Here is a 15,305-nt window from a genome sequence, read left to right on the forward strand (position 1 = left end):
GGGTGAAAAACCCCATTGCATTAGTGGAACTCCTTGCACTAGCTTCCACTAGCAGAACTCATTAGCTGAATTCAGCCCTATGAATCTTACCACTAACTGCTTCTTCTCTTTTATGTGTCTCATTAAGGAACAAAAATGTTCTCAGGATCTTGATCTGGCAATCTTGGGTGGATATTAACCAAAAGCCTAAACCAGGGACATCTCACTCCCAATCTGAGGGCCTGATCTTTACCCCGAAGTAATTTTTTGTGGACTCCCAAGATCTTGGAGGAGGCAGCACAGAGGCAGGGAGAAATAAAGTGCGCATGGTGCTGTGGTTGTTGGAGGCACTTAAATACCTTTTCCCAGAACAGTGCCCTGACAGGGATGTGAATTCTGCACTTCCTGCTCATCAGATCTGCACAGATCAGCTGTGGGGGGCTCTGTCTGTGCAAGTGGGTGCACATGGGAGAGTGTTGGGTGATCAATAGAGTTGAGGGAGAAGTTCAGATTAGTTCACACTTAAAGCTGAACCTGCTTCATTTGCACTTTCTGAAGCAATACATGATCCAAAACACAGCCACCTTTCAAAACTCAAACTTCCCTGAATTTTGCAATGCAGTTGTCTGAGCTAAAAAAAAAATTGCTTTAAATAAGTCAGAAATTAAATCATTTTAATAAATGGGAAAAACCACCATTGAAAATCACAAAGAACTTTTTTTTGCTCTCCAGCACCATCTGGTGTTACATGTTTAAAAAGCATTCAAAATGATGTTTTTTTGACTAATGTAGCTGAGTCCCAAATAATGTTTACAAAATTTCATGTGCCATGCTGAACTTGCATATAAAGTAAATATGAGTGAAAATAGCATACTAAAATGCATTATATCAGAGGAAGATGCTTTGCAAAAAAAAAAATTACTGTACTTATTCAGATCTAATGTGCACCTTTTTTCGGCCAAATCATGTTATGAAAATCAAGGTGCTATTAAGATCTGACGGCGCATTTATATTTGCCAGCAAATCCTCTTTTTTTGTTTCAAGGTTCTGAAAATTGGGGTGTGCATTAGATTCCATGATGCATTAGACTTGAGTACATACAATATATTAGGCCAGATTGCATGTCCAAATGTGAAAACTGGGAGAAATTCACACTAAAATGTGTTTATATATTGTGATTTTATGTTGTAACCTCCCTGAGGCCTGTGGGTATAGGCTACATACTGAATGAATGAGTGAATGAGTGAATGCTCATGGGATTTTTCTTCTTCTTAATTGCAAACTGATTTGGAAATGTGGAGAATGGAACTGGAAAAATGAGAAAGTGATAGAAAATGTATTTGACGGGTTCACTCATCCCTGGTGGCCACACCCACTTTGGGCCACACCCACCACTGGCATCCCAGAGGACTGGGCAAGGGCAAACCAGGTGAAAGAAAGCTTAGCCACTTCTCTTCTATATAAATAACAACAACAACACAAGCAGCAGCAGCAATGGAAAGGGTTGCGCATGTCTTTACAACAACATACGACCAAGGTTAGGGACACGGGTGGCGCTGTGGGTTAAACCACAGAGCCTAGGACTTGCTGATCAGAAGATCGGCAGTTCGAATCCCTGCAATGGGGTGAGCTCCCATTGCTCAGTCCCTGCTCCTGCCCACCTAGCAGTTTGAAAGCACGTCAAAATGCAAGTAGATAAATAGGTACCGCTCCGGCAGGAAGGTAAACGGCATTTCCGTGCGCTGCTCTGGTTTGCCAGAAGCGGCTTAGTCCTGCTGGCCACATGACCCGGAAGCTGTACGCCAGCTCCCTCAGCCAATAAAGCAAGATGAGCACCGCAACCCCAGAGTCGGTCACGACTGGACCTAATGGTCAGGGGTCCCTTTACCTTTACCTTTACCTTATGACCAAGGTTACAGCCACCTGTTTATAGAAATAACCATTTAAGTGGAAAGGTTACAAGGGATGCCCTCCTGCACTGCTATAATACTAAACTGGATTCCCTCCCCACAAACACGAAAAGAAAAGAAAAATAAAGAATGCAAATAATATGCTAAACCCACATTCAGGCATGTTTATAATTGAGCACATTTTTGCCAGGCAGCCAAAGATTACTTAATCCCCTAATTAGCAAAGCAAAACACACTAAAAAGCAAGCACATGTTTTGGAACACGGCTTGAAGCCTCTAGAAAAATGAAATAAGAGACGCCCTTGTTGAGGCTGGCAGCAGAGCGCCCTCTAAAGGGGAAACGGAGAATGGCCAGTCAGTGCCAGCGTGTGAATCTTGTGTCATTAAAATAACTTCCTGGAAGATTACATCTTCCACCCTTGTTGCGCATGAAGCCTTCGAGTATAAATGAAGGTGGAAGAAACATCACAAAGTCAGAGACAGGGAAGAAATGGATCCACTTCTGTGAGGTCTGGCATATCTGTAAAATGGGGAAACCGTACCCTGCATACTTTGAATTATAATTGCAAAGATTGCTGAGATAATACACGTGTGGTACCTTAAATGGTTTAGAGAGAGAAAAAAACATAATTAGGAAACCTTATTAAAAACTAGGAATTTGGCCTGGGGTGGAAATAGAAACTATATTTTGCAGGGACTCATGAGAAAAGAGCTACACAGTATAATATTCAGGGAGAGGCACAATAAATATATGAGAATTCCATGTCTCACAATTTATCATTAATATTTTTGTGACATAAAAAAAAAGATCAAGCAAATGGCTCGGACATGTGGGTAAAATACTTTTTTATGCTTTTATTAACTTTATTAAATTATTTTCTTCCTTCAGCTCCTTTGCAACACCAAGTTCAACGCCTCTCCATCTTTCTTTGTTCTCGTTCATAAAGGCCGCCACAAGAAAGAAGGGGATTGGCTAGTAATGATGTTGTGTGGTCCTTCAAAGGGTTTCGATGTTCTTGGAGTCAGAGAGGACTGGACTTACTTTTTTTCTGCTTCCACCCTGCCTTTGTTCCTCAAACTTGCTCCTCCTTTTCTCTTGCCTTTGCCTTATTTCGAGTGGTCTCTCTGACCAAGGATAGAACCTATCAGTCCGTACCAAATGCTGCATTGTGAAGTTCGAGATCAAAAGCCAGCCAATTCTGGCTGATCTTTCTCAAACCTGTCCTCTGAAACCAGCATTATGTTAAGCGTGCTGCTTTGGCAAGCCTTATCAACATTCGCCAGCATTTCTTGCTAAGCCACTTTGCATGTCATTCTTTTAACCACAAAAATCCTAATGATTTAATTCTGTGTTTGCAGTTCTGCTTTCTCTAAATAATCTGCTAAAAGTGGAGTTTGTGTGTGTGCATTGCACCTTCTAAACTAGGGGTCAGCAAACTTTTTCAGCAGGGGGCCGGTCCAATGTCCCTCAGACCTTGTGGGCAGCCGGACTATGTTTTGAAGGGGGGGAAACGAACGAATTCCTATGCCCCACAAATAACCCAGAGATGCATTTTAAATAAAAGCACACATTCTACTCATGTAAAAACACGCTGAATCCCTGACTGTCTGAGGGCCAGATTTAGAAGGCAATTGGGCCGGATCCGGCCCCCGGGCCTTAGTTTGCCTACCCATGTTGTAAACCATATCATATAATAGATTTTTTAAAAAAGAAATCGATACCATTTAAGTGGCTTGGGGTGTTGTCTCATATCAGGGGTTTATGCTTCCAAACAGATTTGGCTCCAGGGTTGAGCGGCTCCATGTCAAATTGTCCTCTGGTGAATTTGTTCCTTGGTCAGTAGACCGCCTTACCTGGCAGCAGAAGTGGGTGACGGTGGGTCGCCATTTTAAACGCCCCCAATGTAGCATCACTCTGGAGCATTGTGGGAAATTTTAAAATAGTGGCTTATCAGCTCAACCATCCAGTACAGGGAAAGTGTCAGTGCCACCACAGACAGTAGATCCTGGCACCTGCTCAAAGTTCCTGGGTGCTACTGGGCCAGTAACTATTTGGGATGCATGAATCTGTCAAATCCAGGTTCTGTATGCTTCTTGTTTTCTTAATCTTAAATTCAGTTCACCACATTGCCACAGCAATTTGCAAAAATAGCAATTATAATAAAGAAATTCAAGAAAACTCCTCATTGTTTCAGAGTTAATTACCCCTAATGAACAGGTTTTTGTATGCAGATTTGACTAACATGCACATTTTTGAGAAGCAATTGCCCATGGTCTGCCATTTTCATCAACATATGCATTTATATGCATGCTTTACACTAGTTAATGCATTCTGGAATCGAATGTTGAACCGAATTTGTCCAGCCCTGCCACCTCCGCTGTCCTTTCAGCAGCAATAAAACAGATAACTAGTGGCAGTTCTTCCAATGTCTAAGGAGCTCAGGTAATATTTACCCATTTCAGCGGGTTTTTTGGTTGCCTGTAATTACGGGGTCTGCATCTAAAGGAACAACAGAGATAACTCCAAATGATCGGCCATATGTTAATGATGACACAGAGACACAAAGTTTTTGTTTGCATCAGGCAGAAGCATAGCTTTATTGAAGTCCCACAATGCCCAAGACCAACCCCACAATGCTGGTTAACATTTAGCCATGGTTAATAATACCCTGGAGCTTATAGAAGTGAGTAATATAATGAGCTTGGAGGTCAGCCCACTGGTGGATGGTTGGTACTTATAGTGTTCAGTAGCTGGGGGGGGATTCCTCTTGCTTGTCAATATGAGCTTAGAAAGTTTACAGGATAGAATTGCAATAGCTGCATCTACAGAAGATGCTCTTCTCTTTCCAGCTCTTATCTGCTGTACCCTGGGGAGAGTGGGGGGAAAAGAGGAAAACTTCAGCTATGACCAAAGAAAGAATATTTCAAGCTAATGCATGCAGCCTCACTGAAGATGGTGTTGATAGCTTGGCAGAAAGGAAGGAGTCTTCCCAATGCTCCAGAGGACATTTGCTAGGGGATTCATATGGTTTTTAAATTAGACTAGAAGTTACAGATTAATACCTGTAAAGTTTATATATATAATTTTGATTAAATTTTCTGTTTTTACAATTTAGAATACTTATTTCAACAACCTTAAAATATCCGTGACTTCCCTTCTTCTCTTTCCATGGTTCGTTTTGCATAGCATAAATCCCTGCCTATTTTATATAAACTAAACCATTCAGTATTCCATTATTACTTCCATCAAAATTTATTTGCACTGTTGAATTTGTCTTAATGCTGCCAATGTTTTCAGGTGTACACAATCCCCACCCCCATATATTGAATAAACATTTTCCAATCTTCTTGTTCTCTTATTCTATATGTTAAGTCTACAAGCTGAGCATATTCCGTCGACTTAAGTTGCCATTCTTCTTTAGTTGGGACCTCACTCATTTTCCATTTTGGGGCTAACAAAACACAGGCCTCAGTAGTGGCATACATAAATAACCTTTTTTGACACCTGGGAATTTCCATCTGAATTATCCCCAACAAAAGGACTCTGGGTTTTTTTGTCGCAAAGTGCTTTTAAACATTTTTTCAATTCATTATAAATTATTTCCCACTACTCCTTTACCCTTTTACAGGACCACCACATGTGAAAGAAAGTTTGTTCCTTCTTGAATACCTGTAAAGTTTCAATACTTGGTGAATGTAGGAGACCCCATCGTTCCCCACTTACCTTTGACATCAGGCTGGCAAGGCTGGCACTGGGAAGTGGAGGCCGTGTACGTGTGGCAAGTTCTAGTCACCCCTCCTCCTGACTGCCTACAGGCTCCGCCTCCTGAACCACTGCTGCTCGAGCCCCTAGTGCAGAGAGGGGAAGAGGGTTGTTGGATGAGATCAAAAGTAGGTGAACAGCATTGGAAGCTAACAATACTTGCGCTTTTATGTCATGCACCCAGGGCTGGAGTGAGGGGATGAGGGGATGTTTTGAGGAGACAACTACAGTGGTGCCTTGGAAGTCGAACAGAACCCAAAACTTCCAAAATGTTCAAAAACCAAAGTGTGGTTTCCGATTGGCTGCAGGAAGCTCCTGCAGCAAATCAGAAGCTGCGAAAACCCATCAGACGTTCGTCTTCCAAAAAAAGTGTTCGAAACCCAGAACAGTCACTTTCGGTTTTCGATCGTTCAGGAGCCAGAGCGTTCGACTCCCAAGGCGTTTGGGAGCCGAGGTATGACTGTATATCAAATCCATGCATGCTTCACCTCCACTATAAAATCATCTAAAGTGTTATTTGAACAGATTTTGATGCTTTCCAAGTCAGGATGGAAAGATCTGTCCATTTCAATTCTCACAGTTTTCACATTTTTCCAATTTCACATCCCGTTCTCTGCATTATTTTTTTAACCGTCATGAAAGTTCTTCAGCTGTTTAGTGTATATTTCTCCCAATAAACTCATTTTTGTCTGCAGTTTTAACTGTTGTACACTTTTTTATCAGCAGTTTCTTCTAATATAATGCCTCTTGTGTGTGTCTTTCAGGAATATATTCATTCTTACCTAATCTATGCATTTTTGTAAACATGGGTTGGTTGGAGAAGTACGTCATAAGATTCAGAGAAGTGTGAATTTTGAGGGGTGGCTGCGTTTCGGTTCTTGTATCGCTTCAGAAAGTACAGATTTGATAGATTTGCCTTTAAATGTGAACTGAATCATATTGGTATGGTATGTTTTGTGCTTCCCCAAGCCAAAATGGGTTTTATGTCAGTAATGGCTTATAGGAGATAGTCATCCGAGGCTGGACTACTTCTTCTAAGCAGACTCTTCTTTTCTGTCGTCTATGCCAATATAAACAACATAATTGGCAGTGGGGAAGAAGGGAAGCAGCAATCGAGGACAGGACTGGCAGGATACTGGTGCTGGACCCTGATTTGGATTGGATGCACACTCCAGATCAGGACTTGGGAGACCCGAGTTCAAATCCCCGCTGAGGTTTGCTAGATGACCTTGGTCCAGTACCTTCTCTTAGCCTAACCTACCTCTCAGGGTTGTTGTGAGGATAGAATGGGAAAGGGGAGAACTATGGACACCAGCTTGTGCTTGCTGTGGGAAGGCAGGATATAAATATAATAAATATATATATATGAAGACTAGGGATCAAGAGGCCTCTCATGCAAAGTAGGGTCACCAATACATCAGCCCCACTGCAGGTGGTTAAGCCACACACTGCTCTGGCCACAATTTCTGGAAATCAGTAGTGAGGAGTGTGCTTTTGCACTCAGGTCCTGCTTGTGAGCTTTCCAGTAAACATCTGGTTGGCCACTGTGAGAACAGGTCTGAAGAGGCTTTGGTTTCATTCAGCAGGGCTTTTCTTAGGAATTAAAAATTTGCCAGTATTCATTTCAGTTCTAAGCAAATCTGTTCCATGGGGTTTCTCCCTAGTCACTCATGAATGATAGGGGAAGCACAGGGGAAACCCGAGAACTTGGCAGTCTACCTACACAATGTCATTCTGGCCTCCCTCTAGCAGGCAGCGGTAGGTCTGGATCTCCTGTTCCAGGCGGCATTTGACATCCAGGAGGTCCCTGTATTCTCGGTTCTGGCATTCCATCTCTGTCCTCAACTCTGCCAGCTGCTGCTCCACGCAAGAGATCTGGTTCTGTATTTCGCACAAGTGGCTGTTATATCGACACTCGGTCTCGGCCAAGGATCCTTGCAGCGTGTCTCTCTGAAGAATTAAAAAACGCAAAGGCAAAACCTTTAGCACAAATAAGTTTGGGGGAGACGAGAGAGAGAGAGAGAGAGAGAGAGAGAGAGAGAGAGAGAGAGAGAGAGCCCAAAATATCCTACGAGCTATTGTGGAAAGAAGAGAACTTGGTGAGTGTATGGAGAATATCCTTTACCTGGGATTAAACTTTGCCAGTTGCTCATAATGCATGCAAATTTTGGTGTGTGAGGAAGCTCTCTCTAAAATAGTTTGTAGTACTTTAGCAATAATTACAGGCAATTCCACAGAATATGTCTCCTTTTCCTTTTCCTTCCTGCTTTCGCCACAACTCCTGCCTCACTGTGGATTATTTTTGGCTCAGCCTCTTTTCTTCCTACAGGTCCCCACTTTCTCTTTTAATGCTGTCAGCAGTCACCTGCTGGTTACAGTTGTCCCATGCAAGAGGGACCTGAATGTGGAATTGTCCAGACAGCTGAAAGTATATGGAACCCCCTGTGCTCACTGAGCTGGTGTATGTGTGTGCATGCGCACATCTGCCTCAAAGCTACAAACCTTCCAGATTCCCATAGCTGTTGAGCAGCTACTGATACTATTACTTTAGGACAGTAATATATACCTACTGCACAGGCAGTATTGTTAGCGGGACTAATTCAGACAGTTTTGGGAAGTAGATACAAAGGTAAGGTTTATTGGGTCCAAGGTGGAGGACTGCCCGCATAAACACTTACCAGGCTAAGCTGAGCCTGCAGATCAATTTCCAAGGTCTGCAGCTGGCGCTTCAGGTCAACAACTTGGTTGTTGCAGTCTTCAACCTCTTTGCTGCTGTTACAGACTTCCTGATTCACTTCCTCCATCTGAAAAGGCATTAAACACAAAATTGGGGTGGTGGGGTTTAGGGCTTATTGGAGGAATTGTTGAGTTGTTTTCATGATGAGTTTCAGCCAAGCAAAAGGATATAATAATGACAACCGCAAACGATGAAGGTAAGGATGGTGGGGGTGTCAAAAGATCCACTAAAAAGATTAATCAAAGACCAATTGGTTGGATGTAGAAAATTTGGGTATAGGTTAAAGATATGCCATGAAGATAAAAAAAAACTCATGAGGATGATTCCAAAGTTTGTCTGCAAATTATTATTATTATTATTATTATTATTATTATTATTATTATTATTTGTACCCACCCATCTGGCTGGGTTGTCCCCACCACTCTGGGAGGCTTAACTCTAAGGGTTAACTGCCTTCTTCTGCTTTTCAATCACACTTCCTTGAAGGATCACTTATGGCCATTGGTTCATGATATTCACTAAACCAAATACTTCTCTTTAAACTGAGCTATTTGTACAGCCCTTTCTCAGCATTCTTCTTTCCTAACCTGGTGAAGCCATATCTTTTAATCTTGCCCAAAAGGCAAGATCGCTATATTTGTTCTTCAGTTCACCACTTCCACCTTGAATTCATCCTTCCTAAACACGATAGATACTGTGTTGTAGATGGGCCTTCACTAGTGCTTCCTACTTGGGTACCAAAACCCAGTGTGGGACCAGATGAGGGTGTTGGGACAAACCAGTGGCTGAGGAGAATCTCAGGAGAAAAGAAGGTGTGTCTTTCCTTGCTTATTCTCCTACCACCAGCCCCTTAGCTTCTGAGTAACTTCACATAACATAGAAGGGAGAGAGGTTCGAAACCAGCTCCCCCTAAAGGGTGAGATCTGGCTCAGAGCTGCCTGCTACTACCAAATATGCATGGATGATTTCAAGCTTCTTTTCTTTCAATACCTGGCTGCATACAGTATATTAACCTACCTTACATTCATACCACTGTTCAACTTCTCTGCGGTTGTTCTCAATCATAGTTTCATACTGGCATCTCATTTCTTCCAAGACCTTCTTCAGGTCTGGGCCTGGGCAGGAGTTGACTTCCACACTCACGTCCCCAGTTGCTTGGTTCCTCAGACCCTTGATTTCCTGAAAAGGAAATTCTAGTTAATTGGAATGTGGTTTTTGTTGTTGTTGTGTGTTGTTAAATGTGCTTCCCAGTGCCAGGAGTTGACTGTGAGAGGGGGGTACCCTTCCTTTGTAGGCCCTCCATCTCTTTGTAAGGGGCCAGGGTTTACCTCTTCATGGTTTTTCTTGAGGCAACACAGCTCTTCTCGGAGGGCTTCCAGCTGAGCCTCCAAGTCAGACCTGCAAAGGGTCAGTTGATCCAGGACTTGGCGTAAGCCATTGATGTCAGCTTCCACATTTTGGCAGAGGGCCAGCTCAGTCTCATACCTACAGAACCAAAAAAGAGGGGAAAGGATGAATTGTTGGTCCCTACAGGGGTCAATAAAAGGGACGCGGGTGGCGCTGTGGGTTAAACCACAGAGCCTAGGACTTGCTGATCAGAAGGTCGGCAGTTCGAATCCCCACGATGGGGTGAGCTCCCATTGCTCGGTTCCTGCTCCTGCCAACCTAGCAGTTCAAAAGCACGTCAAAGTGCAAGTAGATAAATAGGTACCGCTCCGGCGGGAAGATAAATGGCGTTTCCGTGCCCTGCCCTGGTTCACCAGAATTGGCTTAGTCATGCTGGCCACATGACCCGGAAGCTGTACGCCGGCTCCCTCGGCCAATAAAGCAAGTTGAGCACCGCAACCCCAGAGTCGGTCACGACTGGACCTAATGCTCAGGTGTCCCTTTACCCTTTACGTTTTACAGGGGCCAATAGAGAGAGAAAGTGTGTGTGGACTTGAGTGCTAACTCATTATGGACACTTTGGCAACTACATATTTAGGATTTAAGGGAAACAAAATAAAGGATTCGCCCCACCCACCCAGAGCCCCTCGTACAACTCAAGAGGGACTCACTTCAGTCTGAAGTCATCTGCAGTCATCCGGTTATTATCAATATCCAGAACAAGCTTGCTGTTGTCCACAGTGGCACAGATAATCTGTGGGTTGGGGAATAAAACAGTTTGCGCTTGTCCATCTGTTTCTTCTTGATGCCCACAGCATCGTGCATCAAACTGCAGTTTTTGATTTTTCATTCTACTCTCTCAAAGCCTATGATTCATTTACAGGGTCATCCCGAAACCAGAAGGATTGTATTGGACCAACTGACCTATCCTGTAATTCTCTGCATCCATGAACAGCCCCATCTGCACTATTACATTTAAAGTGTTATCACAGTTCCCCCAAACAATCTTGGGAAATGTAGCTTGTTAAGGGTGCAGAGATTTGTAAGGAGACCCTTATTTCCCTCACACAGCTACAATTCCCTGAGTTCTCTGGGAAGGAGCATTGACTTTTAAACCACTCTGAAAACTATAACTCTCTGAGTAGAATAGAGGTCTCCTAACAGCTCTGAGCTCCCTTAACAAACTACAGTTTCCAGGATTCTTTGGGGGGAGCCATGGCTGTGTGAAGTGCTATGATGATGCTTTGAATGTATCACACAGATGGGGTCAACATCTGGCTAAATCTGGACAACCTATTAGCCCACAGCTCTGTGCCAGGACATCCCTAAGTCTCATTCCATCCTCACATCCTTTTTTTTCTATCAGTTTTACCACTACAGCAGCAGATGCACCATTGAGGGCCACGATACCACTTTTTATTTGTTTTATTGATGTGTTTGTGATCTATACATTTGTAGATATAGCCATTCTTACGGCAAATAAGTTGCTGCCGTTTCTTTTCTTCTCCTTTCATTTACAGTGGTACCTCGGGTTATAGACGCTTCAGGTTACAGACTCCACTAACCCAGAAGTAGTACCTCAGGTTAAGAACTTTGCTTCAGGATGAGAACAGAAATGGTGCTCCGGCGGCACGGCAGCAGGAGGAGGCCGCATCAGCTAAAGTGGTACCTCAGGTCAAGAACAGTTTCAGGTTAAGAACGGACCTCCAGAACGAATTAAGTTCTTAACCAGAGGTACCACTGTAATTGTTTTAGACAATAGAGTTTTCAAAAAAATACATTAATCTAATGATACAGCCTATAATCATTCTGGGTTCTATCTAAATCATGGTTTTTAAAGCCCAACCAGAAACACCATCATTCATTCAACAATATGAAGTTCTGAACATAAAGGGATTGGAGAATGAATTTTTTTGGACGTTCTTCGTAAACCAGATTGGAAAGATCTGCTGCCGTAAATAATAACGAATGAGTGCTCTGCTGTCAGAGCAAGGAGCCCTGCTCTCTATCTCACTTAGCTTGATGCTACATCTGGTTCTAAGCTGCAGAGGAAACATAGTCCTACCTGGTTTTTAAGGTCTTCAATTTGTTGGTAGTAACAGCTGTAGTCCTTGGGGTCACAGAGGGCACCTTGGCGGTCATACCACTCCCTGATTTTGCAGTCGAGCTGAGCATTCTCCTCCTCCAGGCACCGCACTTTGTCCAAGTAAGAGGCCAAGCGGTCGTTGAGGTTCTGCATGGTCATCTTCTCGTCGCAGGAGATCAAGGGTGCATCATTGCAAATGCCAAAAGCACCAAAGCGGGCGGCGCCGCCACCAGGAGCACACATGTACCCGCCACCAAAGCCACCATCGATGCAGCTGCCTCCACTCAGGCCCCCTCCAAAACTCACTCCGCTGCAGTAGCTCCTCCCAGACATATCACACCTAACGCTACCTACGGCAGGGGCAGCACACCTCCCGGAGACTCCCGAAGAAACCCGGATTCCACCGCAGCTCCCACTGCTGCTTCTGCCTCTCGTGTACATGGTGGATGCCTGTTTGGTGCTGCAGCTCATGGCGAAAGACCTTCAGAAAAAAGCCCAAAGACTAAGCAGAAGCCCCAAAGACACAAAAGCTCGATACGGAAGACAAGACTGCAGATTCTGGCATCCACACAGGTCTCTATTTATACCTTCCATGGCGTGGGTGTAGCTGTGAGGGTGTTGCTTTGTCTTCCTGCTCTTCTTCTTCCACGGGGCTGGCTCACCTGGCTGCCTCTGCCAAGAAAAAATTGTCCCTGGGGCAAACTTGCTTGTGGAAATCTGAGTTGCATGAGGGAGGCATTTCATGGCGTCAGCACCTTGCTTCCAAAAATATCATCCGCAGCAATGTCCCGTGAATCATCAGGCTTTGCCCCATACTGAACACTTCACCGGAGAGCATCATCAAATAAAACAGCCCTAAAATATGAGTGGAGAACAAATAATTACAGCCCATTGCAACAAAGCAACCTTCTGCTGTCATTAGAGATATTTTATTTTCATTTCATTTTAATTTTATTTTTAATTAATGAGCATTGGGGTTTTCTTTAACTAGCAGCGAAGACACAAAGCTGAATGTGGAGGCTTCCCTCGTCATAGAACCATAGAACTGTAGAGTTGGAAAGGACTCTTAAGGGTTATCTAGTCTGACCCCCTGCAATGCACAAATCAAAGCTAAAGAATCCCTCACAGATTCTTTTAAACCTCTGTTTAAAAACCTCCAAAGAAGGAGAGTCCACCACCTTCTGTTCAACTGTCAAACAGCTCTTACTGCCAAGAAGTTCTTCCTAATGTTTAGTTGGAATCGCCTTCCTTGTATAGTCGTACCTTGGGTGTCTAATGGAATCTGTTCCAGAAGTCCATTCAACTTCCGAAAACAATCGAAAACCAAGGCGCTGCTTCTGAATGGCTGCAGGAGCTCCCTGCAGCCAATCGGAAACCGTATAAGCCACATTGGACGTTTAGCTTCTAAGGAACGTTCGAAAACCAGAACACCCACTTCCGGGTTTGGGACGTTCAGGCGCCAAAACGGATGAGTACCAAGGCGTTCAACAACCAAGATATGACTGTAATTTGGATCTGTTGGTTTGGGTCCTACCCTATGGAGCAGCAGAAAGCAAGCTTGCATCATCTTTCATGTGACAGCCCTTGGGATATGGGAAGATCGCTGTCATAACACTTCTCAGTCAACCTAGCTTTGCTTCACCTTGGAACAAACAGAGAAGCAAATCAAACCACAGATACAAGGCCAAAATCTTTCAGGTACTTGTCCCTAGAAGGAAAGGAAAGGAAGCAGGAAGAGTTTTGTAATGGAACATATTATTGGACATCACAAAGAAACCTTTCCCCTAACTTCTTTTTCTTCTTTGGTGATCGCTCGTAGCTAAGATTGTCTTTCATAAACACAGTTTTAACAATGAGTCTGTAAGTGACTGTGGAGGCCAATTCTGGATCCACACATCCTTCCACAGTGGGGACACTGGTTTCTGGGTGGAAGGTGAGGATGTGGATTTGCCAAGCGTGTCTTCCTCTTAGCACATTTCTCCCTTTCGTCCTGAATTCAAGTGTCTTCAAAGCCCATGACACCTTTGGTAAAGCACTCGCAGGCCAGTGTTTCCCAGTTGTCAGTGTTTATACTACATTTTTTAAGATTTGCCTTGAGACAGTCTTTGAACCTCTTTTGTTGACCACCAGCATTACGCTTTCCATTTTTAAGTTCGAAATAGAGTAGTTGCTTTGGAAGACAATCATCAGGCATCCGCACAACCAGCCACCTTTCAAATATTACTGGGCTACAGTTCCCAGCATTCCTGATCAGCTGTAATGCTGGCTGGTTCTGATGGGATCTGGAGCCTGACAACATCTGGAGGACTGCAGATTCCACACTTCTACATTAGACTATTGCCCTTGCTATGTCCCAGAGTTCATTTTGCCTACCTGCTTGCCAGCTGACTTGGTGTTTCCTGGACCTAAGCCAGACCCACTTGCTGTTATGGATCTGACCCTGCAAAGACTCCCCATAGCCAAGTCTAACTTTGACAAAAGAATGGGGTGTTCAGGGACAGCTAGTCATAGCATACCTGACTTCACACTTATATCCTAGTAGCTGTCAACTTGCACAATCCTAAGAATCTATCCTCCCACTGTGTTTAAAACAGATCTCTTGTCCTCATATTTGCAGAGAAAAAGCTGGAAAACAAGTCATTGGTATTTTTACTGAATGCTTCTGTGCTACAGACACTTCTGGTGGGGCTTTTTACAAGTCAGGGAGTGGAAGTTATTCATGCAGTGAAGATCTCTGCCATACTAACTCTCTGGATGCCTACATTTCTTTTGCAGACTGAAGGAAAATGACAGCATGAAACAGAAAATCTGCCTCTTCCTTCCCAAGACTCAAAGATCTTGTACAAAAATTATCAATCTTTAAAAATTATTCAAAATTATTATTCAAAATTGGGACATGGGTGGCGCTGTGGGTTAAACCACAGAACCTAGGACTTGCCGATCAGAAGGTCGGCGGTTCGAATCCCCATGATGGGGTGAGCTCCTGTTGTTCGGTCCCTGCTCCTGCCAACCTAGCAGTTCGAAAGCATGTCAAAGTGCAAGTAGATAAATAGGTACCACTCCGGCGGGAAGGTAAACAGCGTTTCCGTGCGCTGCTCTGGTTCGCCAGAAGTGGCTTAGTCATGCTGGCCACATGACCCGGAAGCTGTACGCTGACTCCCTGGGCCAGTAAAGCGAGATGAGTGCCGCAACCCCAGAGTCGGTCACAACTGGACCTAATGGTCAGGGGTCCCTTTACCTTTATTATTCAAAATTAGAAGTGGAGAGAGAGAGAGAGAGAGAGAGAGAGAGAGAGAGAGAGAGATTCATTCCAAGAAATTGAAACCAAAGTCTATAAGAAATTGAAACAGAAATAATGCATAACTGTGTTTTCCCCCTTGTAATACGAGTTACTCTCTATAAGCATTATGTCCCCTACATATGTGCAGGAAGGTGAAATTATGG

The 15,305-nt window shown here is 43.8% G+C and overlaps 1 protein-coding gene across 1 annotated transcript; it reads right to left on the reverse strand.

Moving 5' to 3' along the window:
• Positions 1–4,456: 4,456 nt before the first annotated feature.
• Positions 4,457–13,351, reverse strand: LOC310829867 (keratin, type I cytoskeletal 19-like). Its single transcript, XM_083708900.1, has 8 exons — positions 11,841–13,351; positions 10,447–10,529; positions 9,718–9,874; positions 9,407–9,568; positions 8,331–8,456; positions 7,376–7,602; positions 5,614–5,738; positions 4,457–4,756 (listed from the first exon to the last, which is right to left on the reverse strand). The coding sequence occupies exons 1-8, from the start codon at positions 12,330–12,332 to the stop codon at positions 4,743–4,745; spliced, it is 1,386 nt and encodes a 461-aa protein (XP_083565026.1). The 5' UTR covers positions 12,333–13,351; the 3' UTR covers positions 4,457–4,742.
• Positions 13,352–15,305: the final 1,954 nt, after the last annotated feature.

Source organism: Podarcis gaigeae, assembly GCF_964106915.1.
Source record: "Podarcis gaigeae genome assembly, chromosome: 13".
In the NCBI taxonomy this organism is placed as follows: domain Eukaryota; kingdom Metazoa; phylum Chordata; class Lepidosauria; order Squamata; family Lacertidae; genus Podarcis; species Podarcis gaigeae.

Bases quoted from the DNA above. Each gene is read 5' to 3' on its own strand.
- LOC310829867 (XM_083708900.1), bottom strand. From the start codon at position 12,332: ATGAGCTGCAGCACCAAACAGGCATCCACCATGTACACGAGAGGCAGA. The intron at 9,875-10,446 runs GTGAGTCCCTCT...TTGGTTCTGTAG, and splicing joins GCAGATGACTTCAGACTGAA to GTATGAGACTGAGCTGGCCC. The intron at 5,739-7,375 runs GTAGGTAGACTG...TCTCTGCACTAG, and splicing joins GGAGGCCAGAATGACATTGT to GGGCTCGAGCAGCAGTGGTT.